We start from the raw sequence: 23,723 nt of genomic DNA on the forward strand, positions 1-23,723 counted from the left end.
ATATATATATATATATATATATATATATATATATATATACCGCGTGGTCCGGAAGTGGGTGTACCCCTAATTGGTGTTTTCTGACGGTTTTAGGTTTTACCCACATTTGTTTGGTAACATTGCTTGGCATTGTCTGGCAACATTACTATCCATGTTCATTTGTTTTCTGCTGTATCCTGCTTGGTAACAGTTATTTGTAATGAAGTTGAAATAATCAACAATGTGTGATCAAAGTCCATACAGCATTGACATGGATGGTGATCATACCGATGTTTATGACTCTTAAGACTTCAAGGTAATTGTGTACAGACATTCTACCATAAGTAACACTCACTATACTGTTGAAACTAACGCCCACTTCCGGACCACCCTATATATATATATATATATATATATATATATATATATATATATATAAGTGCATTCCTAATCGGTGGAAAGCGACGAGAAACCATCACTGCATCTTTTTTAAAACCTGAATTACTTCAAATGGATAGACGAATAAACTCAGAATCCCATACTGCAAAAGCAGTCACTTCAAGGATTTTGGAAGGAGTAAGAAGTCGCTTAGTTACGGGTTATGGACAGACAATACAAATTGGAGGATAGAATGTCAGAAGTCTAAATATAGCATATAAGTTGGAAAGATGAAGATAGCGAAAGAACGACTGAACGTGAATACAGTAGGGATCAGCGAAGTAAAATGGAAAGAACAAGATTATATCTGTCTGATGAATATAGAATTAGTAACTTGAATACAGAAAACGAAGTCATTGGAGTTGCATATATAATGAATAAGAAGACAAGACAACGAATAAGAAGTTGCAACATATAAATGAAAGTCAGTACTAAAACTTGCTACCAAATTAAGCTACGACTATCATCCACGTATATATACCAATACTAGCAACCGACGGCCAAGAAGTAGACTAAGTTTATGAAGCTATCGAAAGATGTAGAAGGAGAAAAGAAAATCTTACTCTGATAGGAGATTGGAATGCTACAGTAGGAGAAGGCGCAGAAGGGAAAACAGTAGTAAAATACGGACTAGGAAAGCGAAAAAAAAAGATTGATTGATTTTTTAATGAAAGACAAACTAGTAGTAGCAAATACTTTGTTCACGAAACGTAAGTGTAGAATTTAGCTATGTAAAATGCTAGCAGATCTAAACAGATACCAGATATATTATATATTTGTTACGAGAAGGTTTAGAAACCGATTTAAGAATTGTGGAAGTTACCCAGGAACGTATGTGGACAGCGACCACAACTTAATCATGATAAGGAATTAATTGGATTTTAAAAAGTTAAGAAAAAAGAAGAAAGATGGAAGACTTGACACAGGCAAGCTGATGAACAAAGAAAGTCAAAAAAGTTATGCGAAGAAGATAGAAGACAAGATAGCACAAGAACCAAGGAAGCAAGAAATTAAAAATAATGGTTATTTATAAAAATAGGCCTTCTTACTACGACAAAGAAAGTATTAGGTCACGAAAAAAAAAAGGACCTCAAAGGAAATTCGGGATTTAATGGATGAGACAAGGAAACCAGTAGCTCAGAGCTAGAAACAACCATGAAAAGATAGAAAAGAGGGTACTGCATAAGTCGTCTGTTTTTGATAGTATATATATATACAGGGTGTACCATGATGTTCAACTGCAATAACTGAGGAACCAAAAGAGGGACAAAAGCGAAATTTTTCCCGAAACAACTATAAGTAGAGGAAGATCTTTGCACGTATCAAACAGAAACACCCAACAGTGTTGCCAACCCAATATAAAGTTATGTTTTCAAATAGCACTACGTCAGGTTATTACATATTTCAAATCAACATGTCAAACGAAAACTTAAAATATCACATTTGTTATTCAGAGTTGCAAACTAAAGATGTTACAGTATCACAAACATCCAAAGTTTGGAAGCATCTATCACATATACAGCACAACCGAGAAGGACAGGATAACACACATAGAAAGTATCTTAGCGTTGGATACCATGGTCATGGTAGGACTTGTTTCCAATAAATAGGAACGAAGTTGCCAGGGCTTCAAAACTTGAGTTTTTTTGAAAGGTTTTATTTCGAAAAATGATACTTGTATGGTTTACAATGAATATACAAATTATTTTGCTGTTTACCGCACTTCGATATCTCAATCCCTTCCGGGGCCGCGGTGGCTCAGTGGTAGAGCGTTCAACTCTGGTGCTTGGGGTCCCGGGTTCGATCCCAGCCAGCGCCAAGTGAACTTTGTGGTGGACAAACACCGTGTTCGTGGGTTTCCTCGGGGTTCTCCCGTTTCCTCCCACTTTCTTCATTCCACCATTTCATTCATTTCTCATAATTACCGTCTCCTTTAGCCTAACCGGCATAACCGTGGGACGTAAAACTCAAAGATTTCATTTCATTTTCTCAATCCCTTCCGAAGACATGATAAACATTGATAAAGTTTGCAACACTGCTGAAAATGGTGTACTTGTGGAAAATATCTAAAATGACTGTTGTTTTCTTTCTCTTTTATAGTACAACATGTTCTCGCAATTACATGATTTAAGCAGTGTTGCAAACTTCAGCAATGTTTATCATATCTCCGATATATGAGATATCGAAGTGCTATAAACAGCAAAATAATTTGTACGTTCACTGTAAACCATACAAATAACTAGATATACTTATCTAAGTATCTTTTTTCGAAATAAAGCCTCTAAAAAATCAAATTTTCAAATCCTGGTAACTTCGTTCCTATTCATTCGAAAAAGTCACACCACGATCATCGTATCCAACGCTAAGATTCTTTCGATGTGCATTATCCTGTCCACCTCCGTTGTGCCATATGTTTGATAGAGGCTTCTAACGTTTGAATGTTTGTGATACTATAACAACCTTAGTTTGCAGCACTGAATAATAAATGTATTTTATGTTTTCGTTTGACATGTTAATTTGAAATATGTAATAATCTGACGTAGTGCTATTTGAAAAACATAACTTTATATTGGGTCGGCAACACTGTTTGTTGGATGTTTCTGTTTGACACGTGCAAAGATGTCCACTTGGCGGAAGATGGGCGTTTTGCAAGTGATCTTGTTTTCGAAACTTAAGATGGAATCTTGCATCTCGAAATCCCATTAAAATGCTTTATTGTTAGATGCAATATGATGTCAAAGTGTACAAGATAATTTGTGGTAATTCCTTGACCAGTATTCAGTAATATTGTGTATAGTCCGTAGTGGGTGGTTTGTATTATTGATAACTTATAATATACTTAAAGAAGAAAGGTCGGGTTTTCGAGCAATGAGATATTTATTACTAAACGTTTATGTGACATCGAAACAAAACCGTTCTCCTTGAAGGTAAGACAATGATATAATGGTTTTTTTTTTTTTTTTTTTTTTTTTTTTATCAAAGAAGCTCATTTGGTAATAAATTATGATTATAAATATGTCGCATTTGGTGATGCAATATTTCGTTTAATTCGCACTTCCATGATTTTGTCGCAAACTGCGATGCGATACCGCTTTTAAAAAAAGACAGATAAATACACATAGGACTATGTATTTTACACAATCTAATACAGTGTATGTTTAAATTTTATTTATTTTTAAATTTTAATTATTTATTTTTTGGAAAAGCATACATGCATTTCATCATTATTCCCAAAGAGATTTTATGTAGCATGTAAAGTATGATGTGACTGTAACTGTAGTTTTTGATAAACTTTACTAGATTGTGAAGAAAATCTAGCAAATTGTCACAGAATAATGATCTATAGAAAATAATTCATTCTAGCTAAAAGCACAATCCAGTAATATACCTATGTAAATAAAGGAAATATTGTTTCCCATATTTCTAAAAAAAATCAGAAGATACGTAAAAAATTAATATGATAATCAACCTTGACTTGTAATTAAATTATGATAGACGTAAAATGAAAATTGAAGAAGAAAGTATATATATGTTTGTTTGTGTGTGTGTGTGTGTGTCTGTGTTTCTTACGTACTTTGACTCCTCAAGTTTTGTCTTGAGCTTTCCTAACTCATCTCGCAGCTGATTTAGGCTCCCTCGATCTTGTTCCGCTCTTGATGCTGCTTCTCTTTTAAGTCTCTCCAATGCAGATTGTTCCTCTTCTAAATCTCTCCTCATAGCTTCTAGACGTTCTTGCAGTGCTTGTTGATCATGATGAGCTATAAACAAGAAAACAGACTGTATGTCAACAAATGACTTTACTTCGCTTTATTTAAAGACATTCCATGTATTCTCGACTACACGATTTGACTGAAACAAGATAAGTGCTGGATTTTTTTCATATTACTGAACTATAAATTCGGAATCATTAATTTTTTTTTTTTAATCCAAGTATCAGAAAAAGTACAAAATTCACCGTTACACCAATACACCGTTACTTAACATTAGAGTTTAATTGAAGTAGTCAAAATATCATTTGAAAAATTACACATTACCAAACAAAAATTGAATTCTTTAATTAAAATACACATAATGAGAAAATCTAATAAGAAATACACATATTTATCAATTTAATGTAGACATCTGGAGTTGAAAACAGGTCAGATCTGAGTTGGTAACGGTCAAGCGGCGATCGCAATGTCAGGCTATTATTGGTGATATGTTAGGGCAAACTTCAAACTACGTGTGGCAGTGATGTCTACAGATAGGTTTTAGAGTGCAGGTACCACCAATGACACTTTAGGGGAACAATTTTTCATTGGAAACTGTACGATCAAACTTTAATTATACCATAAGGACGCTTTTAAGAACGAAAAAGGTTTCGAAATGAATAAAAATAGTCTACACGCCAAGCCTTCTTGGTTTTGTCAGAACCAACTATTGCTTCCTTAACTACTTTCAGGAAGGGGAGGGGTGAATTGTAAATTGGATGGATTCTCCCTAAACACTTGGGAGTGATATGAACACTCATGTCCAAAATTATTGTCACATGTCTATAAATATGTTGTTGTAGGAATATAATTTGATAACGAATTCGCCCGGTATTTCTTATAATGTTAGTATGTGTATAATCGGCAAAGGCATGTACGTGGAAAATTTCATCTCAAAAGAGCAGTAAATAAGAGCAATAAAACGAAAATAAAACTTTCTTATCCATTTAGCAACATTTTGTTTTACTCATTCTAATTTTCGTATTTATAATTCTTTTCCTATGAAATTTACCATAAATATACATTTCCCGATTATACACATAGTATCAGAATTAAAAGCACACTAAAAATAATCAAATTATATTCTTACAAGAAGACAGTTAGGCTTGGTTCAGCCGAACAGACTCGCGCAGGCGTCACAGATCATCCAGTACAGACGAGCAGGAAAGTTTGCTGCGGGCTCGCAACAAACTCGGCGGGCGTTTCAGTCCAACATAGAAAATAGTTTATTTTCAGCTACAGTTGTCTTTCATGTTTATTGATTTACGCAATGACGAAGAGAAGTTTTTTAAATTACTTTCGCATGAGTAGCAGTTCCTTTGATGAACTCTTAACGAAAATAAGTTAAGTGATAAAATTAAAGCAGAAGGCACTATCATAAGACTTCCGATACCACCACTTCAAATGATAGCTGTCACATTAAATGATTTTTATATTTATCAGACTTTCATACTAGAAGCACAAGATCACAAGATAATTTCTTGCTCTCCATACCCAGTCACAATTTGTGATTCATACTCAAAATCCTTGACAGTAAGTACTACACGCCTCTGGAACAGTTTACCTCAATTAATACATAACGTTTCCACAGTTGCCAAATTTAAAAAATCTGTAAATTCCCTTCTCTTAAGTAAAGATAAGGATACTGGTAGCACATGAGACATCTTCGTTTTACCAGATTATTAATAACCCACATATGAACACACAACCAATAGGTAACCTATTTTAATTTGTATTGCTTATATAATCATACTTCTAGGTTTTTCCATTTATTTTGTTTCCTCTATTGTATATTATTTTCAATTTTTGTTTTTGAAGTGTTTAACTATTTTTTTCTACTTAAGTAGTATATTCTTTTTTTATGTGGTTCAATACTTTTCTTTTGTAATTGTTAATATTTTCTATGTATTGGTGCTTTTTTTAATGTATGCACGTGGTTAAGTGCTCGGAGAAGGCTGCAAAGCCTTAACTTCGCCACGTAAAAGAAGTCATAAATAAATAAATAAATAAATAAATAAATAAATGTAAGCTAATTATGTTAACTACTTATTGTTTGTATGAATGCAGAAAGTAAGACATTCGGGGACCTATTCATAGACATTTTAAGTTGTTATTAGCGTCCACAAGCGTGGTTTAACTATCGCGTGACTATTAGATTTTTTGACATATGTTGGCAACTTTAAATTAAAAATTAAACATTTATTTGAGCGTTTCCAAATATTCCACTCCTAAGGGGGATAAGAGAAGCATTTCAGTAACAGTAAAATTTCCCTTTATTTATTCACATAGAGCCGAATGTGAGAATTCACTTCGGTTAGAGATGTAAAATTCGGAATGTAAACCCATAAATAAAAATAATGGAGCACAAGTTCCAGCGTTTTTGAATTTTTTCCTCATGCAGAGGATAAGAGGGATTTCTATAGTAATGGAGTAGCGGTTGCTCAGTGGTAGTGTGTTAACCTCTGGTGCGTGGCGTCCCTGGTTCGATCCCAGCTCGAGCCATTCTAGGTCAAATCAACACAATTTGAGAACAAAATTTACCTTACCATCTCAGATTGTCATGAGATTTTGCACAGGGGTACTATTCATATAGACTAAGAAAAATACCAAATTTCAACTTTATATATCGACCGGTATTAAAGATAGGGCTATGTAAAGTTCGAAAAAATGCCCAAAACAGCATGTTCAATGTATTTTGAAATTGGAATTGCAGCTCTCCTAATTTAGCTAGCGAACTGGTTGAGGTGTCATTTTACAGCATTTTTCATGCTCTTTCCTGTGGTATACATCATATAGGCTAATCCAAATTTTTATCTTAAAAATCAAAATCAAAATTTTACTTCAAAATGTTTCAAAAAGTACATATTTTAAAATTTTAAAATTAATTTCATGAATAGATAGTATTGTTGTAAATCAATTGGCAAAATATGAATTTGGGATGATAATGGGTTCGTTGTTAAAAAAATTAAAACACTATAGTTTTCATTAATACCCAGTACCTAGCTGAAAAATACACGAATGCATTTATTTATTTATTTATTTATTTATTTTTAACTTGTGGGAATAAATCTGAACACTAACATAAAGAGTACAGTAATGGGTCTAAAACATATCATACCGACTTGTAATCTACTGGCTATACTTATTATCTCATACTTTAAAAACCAACTTAAAGCAAGTTAAAGTGCTTATATTTTTGAATAAATACAAGTTTCACAATTAAAAATGTTACTGTAAACACACGTGGTTAGTAAAAAGTATACACATAGCACTGGTACAACAGCAGGGTTGGCTGGTTTAAACCAGGTGTTTTTTTTTTTTAATAGAAAAAACAATTGGTGTAAAAAACAATGCAAAAATGCCACAAATCGTAATCACAAATCCCACGTGAATTTCATAGTGACATTTCCACATATGTTGAATCATCCTGTTAGTTGAATCTAATTTTTGGCTTGTAATTAAGGAGCCCAATGAGCCCACAAAATTTCTCCCAGGTGGAAACCGAGCAGTGGTTCAGATGCCATTTCAAGTAATATGTCCAATCCTTCATAACCTCACTGTTACATAAGGACATTAAGCGTAAACAAACCAAACGAATTGAAGCAGCTTTAGCGGGTAGGATTGAGTTCATTGCCAAGCAACAGGGAGCCTTCCTTAACTACACAAAAGAAAATCTCAAAGAATCAGAATTTGCTGTCATCTGTGATTTTTCTGAAAATTATAGCACAACGCTACAGGTTACAATCCATCATTTTGTTTTATATTTCAAACAGGTAAACAAAGTTGAAGATGTTAAATGTGTTGTTGTTTCCGATTGCCTGGAGAACAATACAGTTGCTGTTTACACTTTTCAAAAAATGACATATCATTTCTGACATCCAAATTTCAAAAACTTCCAAACAAGGTTTTTTATTTTTCCGACAGGTCTGCCGCGCAATACAAAAATAAGAAAAACTTTTTGAGCCTCTAATTTCATGAGGCAGCTTTTAAAGTGAAACGAGGGTGGTACTTCTCGGCTATAGCACATAGAAAAGGACCTTACGATGGAGTAGGCAGTTCAGTAAAGAGACTGGCAGCTTGTGGTAGTTTGAAGGACCCTATGGCAATCAAATTCAAACCCCAGGATAACTTTATGAGTGGGCAGTAGAAAACATTACCAAAGTAAATTTTGCCTACTCAACCCAAGATTAATATACTGAAGCTGAAATGTTCCTGGAAAGTCCCTTCGATCAAGCATTGACTATCAAAGGAACACAACAATACAGAGGTTGTTCAGTCTACATTTGGCCAATTTCGACTTACCTAAAAATTTAGAAGAATCCATGGCGCCAGGTCCGTAAGTGCTCGATGTGTTTCCCTTGGTTCTTAACAATAGCCAGAGAGCGTAATTTCCACTGTAATAGGCTTCTCTGAAGAACTGGAAGGGGAATCTTGTCCCATTCCCTTTGCACAGCTTTCCAAAGTCCTTCCACAGTTGTCACACGGCGTTTTCCCAAAGCCCGCTTCAGCAATCCAAATCTACAATAGTCCACAGGACTTGCATCTGAGATTTAACAGGTACCTCATTGAAAGGTATCACCTGTATACTACTTGCCTCCTCCATCTCCCTGTAGAATGCGAGGAACGATCGTGAGGTATGTGATGAGGCCTTGTCCATGTGAATGCGCACCAGATTGGCGTCATTTCCGTACATTGTTGGAATCTCATGCTCGTAGATCGGCCGCATAATCTGCTCCTGAAAGTACTGCGAATTTATTTTGCAGTTCTTCGGCACCCTACGGATCTTTCATTTTACCTCGGTAACAGTAGCCAGTAACGACCATGAACCCTTTTGGGAAGGATTCTTTACAAACACGGACCCACCTTCTGAAGCTCTTGGCGCCTTTCTCTCGATACATGATGGCTCTCGGTTTGCCGCAGTCGGAAGGGTAAATCCATGCTTCATCGAGCGTTACGACGTACATCCACCTTTGTGTTGCTAGATGCCGTTCGTACAGCTTTCGGGCGTTACACTTGCGTTCCTTTTGGTGGACATTCGTGAGAAGATGGCCGCGGGCTTTCATGACTTTTTCCAGCTTGAGTTGATGGTGTAACGTCCGGCTCACAGTCCCCAAAGACACGTCAAGATGATTAGCCATACACCTTTGTGTTGGCGGATTTTCTTGCATTGCCATTTTGCGAAGTTTCCTCTGCATGATGGAGATGGCCTTGGTGCATTCCCGCTTCTTAGGCAACTTTGTTGGTGATCCAAATGGTGGAGCTTCGTTACCCTTGTACTTTTTAATAACATTTTTATTCCACTTAAACTGATGTTGCAACCATTCTTCTTGCACAGTTTTCTAATGACAGAAACATAAAAGTGGGCGTCATAAAGAGCCACAACATAGCCTTCCCAAAACCGGCTTACTTTGGACGGCATTTTGGTCACAGAGTGGAAACCCGTACACCTGGAAACAAATTTAACACAACACTCACAACAATGGTCTTGTTTTGTGCGTATTGTCGTCCGAGCGGAAAAACAACTCCATTCCCAGGAAGCCACTGCACAAACTGCAGGACGCCACAAGCCAGGTCGGGTGAGTCCATTCTGTCCGGGAGGGGGAAGCAACAAAATTGGCCAAACGTAGGCTGAACAACCTCTGTATGATGCATTCATTCCCAAAACATCAACATTATTGGTGAAACACTTTTCAGATGGTTTGCAGGATTGGGAAACGGAAGTGTCACAATCTCCAAATAAACTTCAATTAGAATACATATCAGGCTATGTCACCGCTGTCTATGAAAGAAATTGGTGGTTCGTGTATGTTTTACGGAAAAATGAAGAACTTGATGAAGTAAAAATAACTTTTCTTCATCCACCTGGCCATCTCCATCATTCTCATATCCAAGAAACGCCGATGTTCTGTGGATGTCTGTAGTGGATGTTCTGACAAAAGTGATGCCTGTAACTCCCGATGAAAGATGTTCTTCTTGAAAGTGATGTATGCCGAACAAATGTGGCTTTTTCAAATTTCAAGTGTTAAACATATCCTATTACTTATTGAAAAGTTTTACTATGAAATCATCTGTACACTTTCTTCAGATTAGTGTTCATTTTTATTTTCACAGAAGTGTAAAACAGTATTCTTGTGTTATTTCCCTACGTACAGAGTATTCTTGAAAAATAAGTATTAGTTTTGAATTGTTTAACAATGAACCCATTATCATCCCAAATTCATATTTTGCCAATTGATTTACAACAATATTATCTATTTTTGAATTAATTTCAAAATTTTAAAGCATGTACTTTTTGAAACATTTGAAATAAGATTTTGATTTTGATTTTTAAAATAAAAATTTGGATTAGCCTATATGATGATGTATACCACAAGAAAGGGCATGGAAAATGCTGTAAAATGACACCTCAACCAGCTCGCTAACTCAATTAGGAGAGCTGCAATTCCAATTTCAAAATACATTGAACATGCTATTTTGAGCATTTTTTCCAAACTTTACATAGCCTTATCTTCAATACCGGTCGATATATAAAATTGAAATCTGGTATTTTTTTAAGTCTATCTAGAGGGCATCTATATACAAAATTTTATTAAAATCTGAGATGGTGAGGTTAAATCACTATGTTGAATTGATATGGAATAAACCGCTCGCGTTAAGTGGGCTTTGTGATGGTCAAATACCGTGTGCTTGGGTTCTCCCGTTTCTTCTTACTTTCTTCATTCTACCATTTTATTCATTCTCATCATCACCGTTTCCTTTATCCTACCCGGGATAACCGTGGGACGTAAAACTCAAAGATTTCATTTCATTTCTATAGCAGTGAAATTTACCTTTATATATTGAGAAAGTGTTCAATGTGAGTATTCGCTTAAATTGGAGATGTGAAATTCCGAATGTCTTAAATAAAAATATTGAATTTAGTGTTTCCGAATAGTTCCCATCTAAGGTGGGAAAAGGGGAATATTTTTTTTATAATTGTAACATTCCTCTTTATTTATTCACACAGTGCCGTGTGTGAGAGTCTCTTAAATTCAAGATGTGAATTCCGATTATGAACTCTTACATAAAACAATGGAACATGTTTCAAGGCTTTCGTATATTTCACTGCTAAAAGAGAAAGGGCGGTCATTTATATAATATCGAAATTTCCACTTATTTATTTACAGTCTAAGTGGATAGAGTAGTTCAAAATTTATGCCAAAAATAGAGTATCTAATGGAGTTTTGTAATTACACTTTTATTGAAATGCGATCATCAGGGGGAAGGTGGTTCAAATATTTTACGAATAACTATAAAAGGATTTGAGAAAATCCCCAATATGTGTAGCACACCACAAGGAGGCAATGCAGCAAACGAAAACAGAAAAAGATGGGCTGATTGTTTTGTAAGTTACATAGGTAGAGTTTCATGGCAAAATTTTAAGTTGTTCTTTATGTCAAGAAACATTCAGTTGCTATCTCTAAAATAGCAACGATGTGCGCAATATTATCAATTATACGAGAACCAATAATATTTTTCTTACGCATCCAGCACGCTTTTTTTTAAACCTCTGAGTACCCTGATGTTCAACTAATTTTCGTGTTAAATCTAATACTTTTAAAATTTAATACGTTAACAATGAACGACAAATTGTCAGCCGATTAACGATGTTTTTTTCTTTCTTTTCTGTACTGTTATTAAGTTGATGGTTGTTTTGGACTTTAGCGTCCTTTTTCAGCCCAGAGACTATATAATAAGTGACCTCGACCTAAAGTATAATGCTGTGTTACAAATGGTCCATTCACTCCGGAGTGAGTGATATAAGAAATCTCATCAAGGAACTGTATTAACAATAGAGGCTCGTTCTCCAAACCTATTTGTTGTCTATTGTTGTTAATATCACAATAAAGTGTTCATAGCCTCGCTGCTGAAAAGGGATGCTAAACGAAAATGAAATGCAAACACTGCATGAAATAATAATAATAATAATAATAATAATAATAATAATAATAATAATAATAATAATAATAATAATAATAATAATAATAATAATAATAATAATACATTCGTTCAGCCGCGTAACTCTCAGTCAGTGCCTTGAGCATTCAAAACCGGCGAGGTATCATCATTGGGAATGTTTATTTTTTTATTTTCGTTGTCCTTTATTTCATAAGTAAAGGAAAAAGGGAGGAAAAAAGGAAAGAGAAGGGAAGGTCAGGGACAACCAGAGACAAAGGATTGATAAACAAAAACAAAACAAAGCAAAAAGAAAACCAAACAAGCTAAAAACAAAGGAAACAGAAAACCAAACAAACGAAAAACAAAGCAAAAAGAAAACCAAACAAACGAAAAACAAAACAATTAAAACTTAACGATATCTTGACTCTAGTTTTAAGGTGTTACTATGTCACTAATAACACACCATGAATATTAGATTCTCACATTAAAAAGTAATAACAATACATATCAATGCTGTTTTTCTTCTTTGTTTTTTCATTAAATTTCTCGCATAGGCCTACGGTCTCATACATTTTGTTCCATGCCTCTCGCTTTTTATTTCTGTCTCGATATTTTTCACACTTTAAATACCATATCTCAGGATATTTTTGAATTTCGTTTATAAAGAGTTATTCGTCGAGTTCTTCGATTTCCATTTCTGCGGGCGCGGAAAAGTCTGCTCGTGTGGCTTGACTCATTGCCAGTAATGGTTTCCCGACCCGCTACACCTTGCGCGAACTCGTTGCGGGCCAGCAGTCCCCGCAACTCAATTTTTGCCCGCTGCGAGTCCGCAGTAGAGTCGCGGGGGAAAGTCTGCTCGTGGGGCATGAATGATAAGAACCAATGTATTTCCGGCTCTCGCGCAGGTTCGCAGCAGACTTTTCTGCTTATCTGAACCGATGCTAATAGATATGCGACAATAATTTAGGCATGAGTGTACACCTTGTCTCAAAAAGGTTGAGCGCATTCTTTATTGGTGTTTTGAGGCAAAAAATTTCTAAGTCCAGCTTCGGGTATCTTCGGGAAAAAGTAAGCCAGGTTCGAACCTCCAAGCCAGCCTTTGCAATCGGGAAAAAGTTTGCAGATGTGTTTTTCTTCTTTTCAATATAATAAGACTGGTTACCAAGTGTTTAAAACAGCAACATTGATTGAAATACTTAATGATACAATATTTCGAAACTTTTTTTTTTTTATGTCAGCACATGCTTGTTTGTCATTTAGCTCTCCATACGTAATGGAACATTTAAATACGTTAAAGAATCTTTCCATATGTAAAAGAATGCTCAAAGTTAAGAAATAGAATATAATTATCGCCTGAGTACTAAAATAAAAGTCAAAGTAGAATAGAAACAGCGTTTGTAATGGATATGAATGTCATAATTATCTTGAGATCCGTTATACATCGCTAGAAGCATAGTTCTGGAAGTCCTTGTGCTAGCTCATTGGTAAGCTGTCGGATTTCAAATCATAAGGTTAAGAGTTCGAATCCCGTCTAGATTAATCATTTTTTTAAAATTATATTTTCCGCAATGCATGAAAAATTATATAAAATAATTACATTAGAATACATAAGTTGTGTATATATAACATAATCATTGCAGAACATAGTAATTATTATGTTTAAAATATAACATCTGAGATAATTTTCACAGTAGGTCGGTATTATATATGAGGATGTAAATACAAGTTAGGAAAATCATTTAATAGCAATAAATAAGTTATGTAGTGTATTTATTTGCATCTATTTGTCATACAGATGTAACTTCTCAATATTCTCATTACAGCATGTCATTTACATTCGTGAAATACAATATATTCCTACGGATATAGAAAGTGTATAAACAGAGTATCCAAAGTCGTATCCTGCTTCAAGACACATAACTTTTCCCGATCCCCTTAACGTCACGGGAAGAAACACAAATTCTCTTTAGAACGGGATGTCGTTACTTAGAGTCTCATTCCAATACGTTGAATATGCTTTTGTATATTCATCTCTCTCTCTCTCTCTCTCTCTCTCTCTTTCGCTTTGTTTATGTGTGTGTGTGTGTGTGTGTGTGTTGCGGAATATCCCAAGTTGAATACAACATTTGCCAAGTATATGAGCATCATTGTCATCGAATACCAGAAATTGAAAGTCGTGTGTCTTCAGGTTGGGTTTGCGTGTTCATGTTAGCTCACTGGTAGAGTACTGACTTGCCAATAAAGAGGTCTTGAGTTCAAAGCCTACAGCTAATTATCATTCTTTTGTTAGTAGGATTGCACAGAAATCGGATACAAGGAGTGGTTTACTTCTAGAAATATTTTCAGAAGCGTTTAGGGAGCCCTGAAAAGGGCTGTTTTCGGGAGTTAAGGCGGGGACATTAATATTGTGTCCAAGACCCTTCTGAATTTATTACACGCTCCATTCTTCTGGGCATGGAATCTATTACATGGGTGACAAATCTATCTCCTTCCCCTACCTCCAGCCATGCTTCGGAAACAAGATGCCACAGGTCATCCTGAGTTCTTGGTGGATCTGCCTCAGGCCAACTTTCCCTTAGAGTACGCTCCACTTCTGCCCACATATTTTCCATGAGATTGAGGTCTGCTCCACGAGCGGCCAGTCGATTAAATCAATCTCAGGGTGCCCTGCGAACCATTCCTGAATCACACGGGAAGTATGTATTGGCGACTGGTATTGCTGGAACTGAATTACACCATCAGGCTGAAATACCCGTACAGATAGCACCATGATATTACTGATAATGTCTAAGTACTGAGCATTGTCCAGATGTCCTTCAATTCTATGAAGCTGTCCTGCTCCGCGACTGGAAATCCAACCCCAACATAAAATAGATACATGGCCACTGCGATTGCAAGCAGCCACATATCCATGGTCATATTGGGTGCCTCTCGGACGATACACAAAACGGCGTTCCTCCTTTGATGTTGTGAATATGGATTCATCTGAGAAAACTACGTTTTCCCAATTGAGACCCACATTCGCCTGTGCAAACGCGAGACGGTAAATTTTGTGGTCGTCTGAGAGTTTTTCCTTCACGGCAGCAACACGGCCACGTAACCCAGCATGACGAAGTCTTCGCAGAGCTGTATGCTTACTACCAGGAAAGAGAGAAACTTCCCTTAGCTGTCTAGACGTCCTTAGTGGGTCTAACCGGGCTTCGTTTACTAATCTCGCATCTTGGGCTTCGGTTAACACATGCGGACGACCAGGAGATCGTAAAGTATCAGTCTGACCTGTAGCGCCATATTTCCGAATCCATCGCCTTCCTGTAGAGGCCGGGACACCTACTCGCCTGCTAGCTGCAGTTGCAGAATAACCTTCCAACTCCCATAAAGTAATTACTGCTGTACGTCTATCCATAGTTACCAATGTTCTGAGCTGTGAGAAGGAAGCAATAGGTAAAAGCTAGTACCTGACGTGTGATTGGTTACTTGCACGACACGCCTATTGTGGGGAACAGCGTTGCCAGATCTAGCATAATGATGCTAGATCTAGCATAATTTGCATGTCTCTAGCATCTAGCATCTTGCTTTTAGCATCCTGCCCAAATCTAGCACAATTTCAGCAAGTTTATCAAAAAGTCGTAAAACCTGGAGATGAGAAAGAAGTTGGTCGTGGGAAGAAAAAGAACGGCAGAAATGTATCCTCTTCCATTGATTCATACAGTCGGTAAACCATACAGGCAGTCTTATTTTCCGAAGTAAGTTCGAAACGTCTTTGGGCTATTTTGTGGCTCCACCCAGGGTTTTCTAATCCTTTAACTCCGAGGCATGGGCGGAGCTATATGGGCCATTCTCCCCCCAACTTTTTGACAACTTCACCATCTTTATTTCTGACTTCATGATCATATTTATTCCTGAAATGACAGCTCCGAGACCGACCAAAAATCTGCCCCCCCCCCAGCAGACGATTCCCAACTCCGCTTATGCTGCGAAGTAATTTTCTTTCAAAATATGTAAACAAAAACTTTGCATTCATTTATACGATATATACGCCATTGAGTCTGGCAACGACTGCATTAATTTAGTTGAGTTAAAATTTTGGTGCGTGAAGTATTGAGTTCTATCCATGCATTCTTGCTCTCTGTGTATTTTAAGTTACGTTATCGTATCTCAACTTCGTTTTTTTAAACTGCTGAATTAGTAATTATGAGGATCTAGCATAATTTGACCGAATCTAGCATAAGTTCGATCAGGTTTTGTAATAATTCCGAGCTGTGAGTCTGGCAACGCTAGTGGGGAACGACTTGGTCAACGACTCGCGAAAGAAATCTGAAAATGGTGCGCCGTAATAATGATATCAAAAACAGTTTTTATAAAGGAATATTAATACATACGAAAAGCTGTTTAAAGAATGAATTGTTATACTGACTTTACACGTATAAAAACATATACCATATACCAAACAGATTGAGCGATATGATGATAGCTGTTTTGAGACAAACTCTTTCGAAGTCCAACTTCGGGTATCTTCGGAAAACAGTAAACTAAAGCTGCTGATTCGAACCTCCAAAGCCAACCTTAGTAATCGGGAAAAGATGTACAGATATGTTTTTCCTTCTGTTAAATATAATAAGACATGTTGAAATGGTATTAAGTGTAGAAAAAAGTAACATTGAAATACTTAATGATACAATATTTCGAGACTATGTATTCCCACTCTCGTTTCGTCATTGTGATTTCCATACGGAAAAGAGCATTTACGTATGAGCTCAGTTATATTTCAGAAGCAGCTTCCGAAAAGCGGTCATGTTAGCTCAGTGGTACACCACCGAGCGTTTAAATCGTGAGTTCGATACCCGTTCAGGTGAAATTCTTTTATGATATTCTACTTTCCTCAATGCATGAAAATTATGTAAAATAGTTACATTACAATTCATCAGTTGTATATATCAGTTGAATATATATATTCATGTCATCAGTTGTATATATCAGTTGAATATATATATTCATATCATTTCACGACATAAGTAATTCTTATCTTTAAAATATAACATCTGAGGTATTGACAGAACGTCGGTGTGTTATGCGTGAATATTGAATACAAATTTAAAAAATCGTGTAATAGCAATAAATAAGTTACGTAATGTATTTATTTGCAGCTACTTTCATCGCAGATAACTTCTCAATATTCGCATTACAGCATTTAGGTAGAGCATATCGAAAATCGGATCGTGGTCCAAGACAAAAAAACTAGCTAGCCCCAAACTGTCACATAAGAAATTCGCGAATCGCAAAAGTAAAGTGAAGAGATTGAGAGCGGTAATTCCTTAATCGCTCTCTCTCAACCCTCTCTTATCTGCATTTATACACATAAAAGTGTATGTATGTATGTTCCAACATAACTCATGCATGCCTAGAGCAGGGTTTCTCAACCTGGAAGTCGCGGCCCCTAGGGGATCGCGAAGATAGGCAGAAGAGATAAATACAGTTAGAATCTAATACCAGAAATTATTTTTAAATATTAGTTTTAATTTTGTTCTGATAGGCATACTTTTATTTTTTATACACACTGTAAAGAACAATAAAAAAATAAGTCTACTGAACATTATCAAAGGGTGTAGAATTCGTGTTACTATTCGGTTCAAAGTATCTTGTCGTCGCGAATTCTGTCGAGAAATTTGAAGCTTAAAATATACAAAACGATAATCATGCCTGTTGTTCTGTATGGTTGCGAAACATGGTCGCTTACTCTGAGGGAAGAACATAGACTGAAAGTATTTGAGAACAAGATCCTTAGACGAATATTCGGACCCAAGAGGAACGGGAATGGGGAACGGAAACTTCATAACGAGGAACTACATAATTTATACGGTTTACTCAACATTGTTAGGGTCGTCAAGTCTAGAAGGCTTAGGTGGGCAGGTCATGTAGCTAGAATGGAAGCAAGTAGAAACGCTTTCAAAATCTTGACTGGAAGATCAATCGGAAAACGACCATTAGGAAGACCTAGGCGCAGATGGGAGGACAATATTAAGATGGATCTCGCTGAGATAAGAATACAAAGTAGAAACTGGATCCAATTGGCTAAGGATAGAAGTCAGTGTAGAGCTTTTGTGAACGCGGCATTGAACCTCCGGGTTCCATAGGCCATAGAGTTAGTTAGTTAGTAGAGTTGTTTAAAAATGAATTTAAATCAAAGAGGTATGATACAAAAATAATAAGAACTGTATATAGAAATACTAGAAAAATACACATGCAACAAAACTTGCACATTGAAATACAATTAAAATTAAAACCTAATGAAACACCTAAGCATGGTGTAATTTCACTAGTGCAGCAATGTCCGGTTCAATCTTCATGACGAACATTATCAAGCCATTTTCAACTGATAAGCGATTTCTTATCTTTGTTTTAATGTTTACCATAAAAAAAAAACTTTCGCACAAGTACGATATAGCAAATGGAATTATTACTTTTAAAGCAGCAATGCCCAGACCAGGATATTCTTCTCTCCTCATCAGGCAGAACTTGTCCAAGTCTTCGTTACAAAAAACCAGTTGCAAAGACTTGTCGCATGATCATTCTATTATTTGGTCAAGAAGTTGTGGACTTAGATCGGATACGTTAATGGTCTCTTCAATGAAGGAGTTTAACATCCATCTTGAACCAGCACCTTCGTCGTTGGGAATATAGATATTACAGTTACTGTATCCACTGTCAGTGCCGGGCGCCGAAAAAAGGGGCCACACATTTCGGAGGAAGTGTGTTACTCATGTTAGGAAAGTGCATGTGCACATGTGTAAAATATAAGGAAAAACGTAATAAAATGTGCTCAAAATTAAGGAAAGGTAGGGTTTATTTTGAAAATGTTATTGAGCTTCGTGCCAACCATGGTGGTGCTTCGTAGCTAGTCTGTCGACGTCACTCATATATACGGTGACATCGTACTATACTCTCGCCCCGGGCGCTGATTTTCCATGGCACTGTTCACTATATAAAAAAATGGATTCTACTATTATAGAAATAGGTATGTTAAAAATCCCACACAAGCTTATTATAAAACAAATTATAAAAGGGTCGCTGGCAAGAGCGTGTGATAAAAGGGGATCGTGATAGGAATTAGATTGAGAGCCACTGGCCTAGAGTCATTTTAACCACATTTCTTATGGTTTCAAAATGAGTGCTGTCGGGTTACCTATGGTGAATGGGAGGGGGATACATATAAAAGATTGCTAGAAAATGATCGATATTAGATTCATAGTTTTCGGGGTCGCTTAGATAAATAGTGAGACTTTCAATTTCGCTCAACTCCGATTAAGCTCTCATTAATAGGGATGGGCACGAACGATTTTTCTTTGAAACTAGACTCGACTCGAAACAGACATCTTTGAGGTCTACTCTTGGACTCGGCGCGAAAAATATCTTCCAACTCGACTCGGATTAGAGTCAAGTCGAACCAAAACGAGCCAAATCCTGTGTGTAGTCCTACCTAGACAATACATAGACAATAATTATTCTATCATCAATTATACTACTATTGCTACAAATAATAATAATAATAATAATAATAATAATAATAATTATTATTATTATTATTATTATTATTATTATGACAACACCGTGTACAAACATGAACAATAGATGGTTAGTAAAGGAATACTAAAAGCTAGTTGACTGCCGACGTCGGTATTCATGAATTCTACAAGGCAAAAACATCGTTCATTACTCTAAGCTGTAAGCGTCGGTGGACTACAGATGATCAACTATTGACCTCTCGCCAGAAATTGGTGGCCCCGCAGCGACGATCCGTGGTGGCCCAAGTTCCATTTTGAAAACTTTACTACCAGCAGCAGAGACGCGATGAAACGCCAACGAACCACAAAATTACTCTCCCAAAATATGTCAAAATGCCTATATGTGTGATTTGTTTATATTTAGGTGAATAAAAAAAAAAAAACACAAAACAAATACCCGGGGTGGACGCAAACTATCAATATTACGATTACTAGGCACGTGTTCTTCTGACTTCCCCACGGAAACGATCATAAAAAGCTTGGTTGTTGAAGGATAAATCATTGACGTCTTAATTTAGCCAATCAGACAAACCCCTACATCTCGAGTTCTAGAAGGTGATACCGTGAACCATTTCAGATTTATTGCTTCCTGGTGGAGTACTATCCATGAGCAAAATTTGAGCATAATAACCGACATGCATCTTCGGTGCCTCTTATCTTTAGTACAATTTTAACCAGAGATGGTGTGGGTCAATGAAAATTTGATCCACGACCCATCATGACCCACTATCACCCACCACCCAAATGCCCCATTGGCCCACTCTGATCCATCAACCATCGTGATCCACTCTGACCCACCACCAACTATGAACCACTCTGAACCATTGTGACCAACTCCGACCCACCAAAATCCATCGACATCAACTCTGACCGATGGCCCACGTCATCCTCTCCATCAGGGACGGATCCAGGGGGGGCGATCGCCCCCCCAGAAGAGGAAACTTTCTTATTTTACATATATAAATAAAACCCATCCCAAAGTTTGAAGCCCTTAAAAGTAGCAGTATGACAACCCACCGCCCCTCCCAGAAGTCGGTCCTGGATCCGCCCCTGCTCTCCATTGACTAAAGAGGTTACACTTGTAATAAAACAAGACTGTGAAATTATCACTTATCGGAGTTTGAATTTCTACCGTTATAGCTCAAGCACCTCTCTGTTACAATACTGGTGGGTCTGACCTTTACGATATTGTATAATGGCAAAGTGTTTCTCATCTTCCAAATTAAAATGAATTTAAATTTATCATATATAATTATTTCTTTGTTGCCTTACAGACACATTTCAGTAGAAAATAGGGTGAAGTTTGAAAGTTTCAAATCAAGGAAAAGTAGACTAACGTAAAAAAAAAAAAAAAAAAAAAAAAAAAAAAAAAAAAAAAAAAAAAAAAAAAAAGGGAGAGAGAGAAACTAATTTTCTATATAATTAAGCACGCCGTACTAATTGAAAATGCCCATGTAATTAAGTTTAGACTACAAATTTTATGGCCATTTTTCTCTAACTTTATGGCTTGATTGCCTTATGCTCGGAACGCTCCATATATTAAACACCAGCTTCAGCAATTATAAATAGAAAGCAGTGGGTATAAAATTCAAAAAGAACTTTAGTTTGCATTACTCAATCTGTTTCTCAACTAATATCAATCGTTTTCGATTATTTTTACAAATCAACCCACTACCAATTTCCAATATATAGAAAATGCACCCCCGTCCCCCCGCTCATAAAAGATAATTTTAAAAAATGCCAGGACATATTCTCTTTATTTTTAATAAAGAGTTATATGCTGAATTTCAGCTCTCAGTTGAACGGCTTGTGAGATACTAAATTTTTCGCAAAAATTCGGACTTCTACTCCCCCTAAGGATATGTATTATAATGAAAGTGACACGCGTATGATAACTTCCCAGTTGGGATTGGAGCCTGATTATATACCAAACGTCAATTCATTTGACTTTGCAATTTGACCGTGATGATTACGCAGACATAGTTACTTTCAATTTTTTTATGATGCATATCCTTATTTCATATGTTACAGATGATTCAAAAATATTTTTTCAAGCAGTTAGCTCCTCTAGAATCTCACAGGCTGCATCCCAAAATCCAACTCCTACTATCCTATGACAATCCAAAAGTGACTGAACTTTTTTATTAAGAACAAATGACAAAAGAAAAATGGAGATCTTGAAAGTAAAATGTAGAAAAGCTCGGTGCCCCCAATAACTACATATTTCTCCGCCCCTTCATCCCGAACTTAAAAATAAAACTTAATTCGAATATGGTTAATTAGTGAATTTATTACAGTTAAATTCCACTCACTACATGCTACAGCTACAACTATGTAACAAAAAATAACAACTGTGAAACATGTTCTGAATTACTATTAGATTTCTTACGCTATTATTAAACATATTAGAATAGTAAAAGAGGATTGTTCGTGAAATAGTATATTTGCTCTTGATTTATAACTTTTTCATACGGAAAAAAATAAAATATTATTCAAGTTTTAAACTTTGCTCTCTGCAAATATGTTGCCCTCTAGGCAATGGGACCAATGTGAAATGTGGACTAGTGTGGACTAATGGGAAATGCTGCACTGTTAGCGGCGCTGAAAACTTACGATTCGATTCTAATATCGAATGATTTCGATATCTTTATGTCGCTACGTAACCACCCTGGGTACTAATGGGAGCTTAATTGGACTTGAATTGAAAGTAGAACTATTCACCTAAGCGACCACGAAACTATGGATTCGATACTAATATCGACCCGTTTCTAGCATTTTTGATATGTATCCCGACAGTACTCTTTTTCCAGACTGTAAGAAATATAGTTAAAATTGCTCTAGATATATCAGAATTATGTTGAAATGCACACATAAATCCACTTTTATATTCTGTATAAATAGAGAGTGAGCGAGCGAGCGAGAGAGGGCGACTCAAGGCATCACCACTTCCACATTGCAAAAGCATATATCAGGAATTGAATTGAAAATCTATGTAAAGACTTTCTGCTGTGGCATGCTTCATAAGGACAATTCCAGTCTGCTCACGTGACCTTTGGGGTTCATGATTTTTTTTTTGCGAGCGTTCCGACTTTGGATTCTCTGTTTATACCTTCTGTTTATGCATCGAATACCTTTTCAAGAACATAAATGGCATTCTGTATTATGAATGTTGAGAATTACCCTCTATATGACAAATAGCTGCAAATAAATACACTACATGATTTATTTATTGCTATTGAACGAGTTTCTTAACTTGTATTTACATCCTCATATATAATACCGACCTACTGTGAAAATTATCTCAGATGTTATATTTTAAACATAATAATTACTATGTTCTGCAATGATTATGTTATATATACACAACTTATGTATTCTAATGTAATTATTTTATATAATTTTTCATGCATTGCGGAAAATATAATTTTAAAAAATAGATTAACCGAGACGGGATTCGAACTCACAACCTTATGATTTGAAATCCGACAGCTTACCAATGAGCTAGCACAAGGACTTCCAAAAGTATGCTTCTAGCGATGTATAACGGATCTCAAGATAATTATGACATTCATATCCATTACAAACGCTGTTTCTATTCTACTTTGACTTTTATTTTAGTACTCAGGCGATAATTATGTTATATTTCTTAACTTTGAGCATTCTTTTACATATGGAAAGATTCTTTAACGTATTTAAATGTTCCATTACGTATGGAGAGCTAAATGACAAACAAGCATGTGCTGACATTAAAAAAAAAAGTTTCGAAATATTGTATCATTAAGTATTTCAATCAATGTTGCTGTTTTAAACACTTGGTAACAAGTCTTATTATATTGAAAAGAAGAAAAACACATCTGCAAACTTTTTCCCGATTGCAAAGGCTGGCTTGGAGGTTCGAACCTGGCTTACTTTTTCCCGAAGATACCCGAAGCTGGACTTAGAAATTTTTTGCCTCAAAACACCAATAAAGAATGCGCTCAACCTTTTTGAGACAAGGTGTACCTCTTACGTGAGGAGCGATAGAACGGTATTGTACAGTGAAGTGAGAAAACGGTAACAG

At 36.0% G+C, this 23,723-nt stretch overlaps 1 protein-coding gene across 5 annotated transcripts in view; it reads right to left on the reverse strand.

The window, feature by feature from the left end:
• The window catches only part of Root (ciliary rootlet coiled-coil, rootletin), a 533,338-nt gene that overhangs the window by 72,237 nt on the left and 437,378 nt on the right, over positions 1-23,723 (reverse strand). For all 5 annotated transcript variants that reach the window (XM_081759610.1, XM_081759612.1, XM_081759614.1 and 2 more), the window contains one exon: positions 3,992-4,175. In XM_081759610.1, the coding sequence (XP_081615736.1) occupies positions 3,992-4,175 (184 nt within the window). The remainder of the gene's footprint in view (positions 1-3,991; positions 4,176-23,723) is intronic.

This window comes from Thermobia domestica, chromosome 5, assembly GCF_964235325.1.
Source record: "Thermobia domestica chromosome 5, izTheDome1.hap1.1, whole genome shotgun sequence".
Classification (NCBI taxonomy): Eukaryota; Metazoa; Arthropoda; class Insecta; order Zygentoma; family Lepismatidae; genus Thermobia; species Thermobia domestica.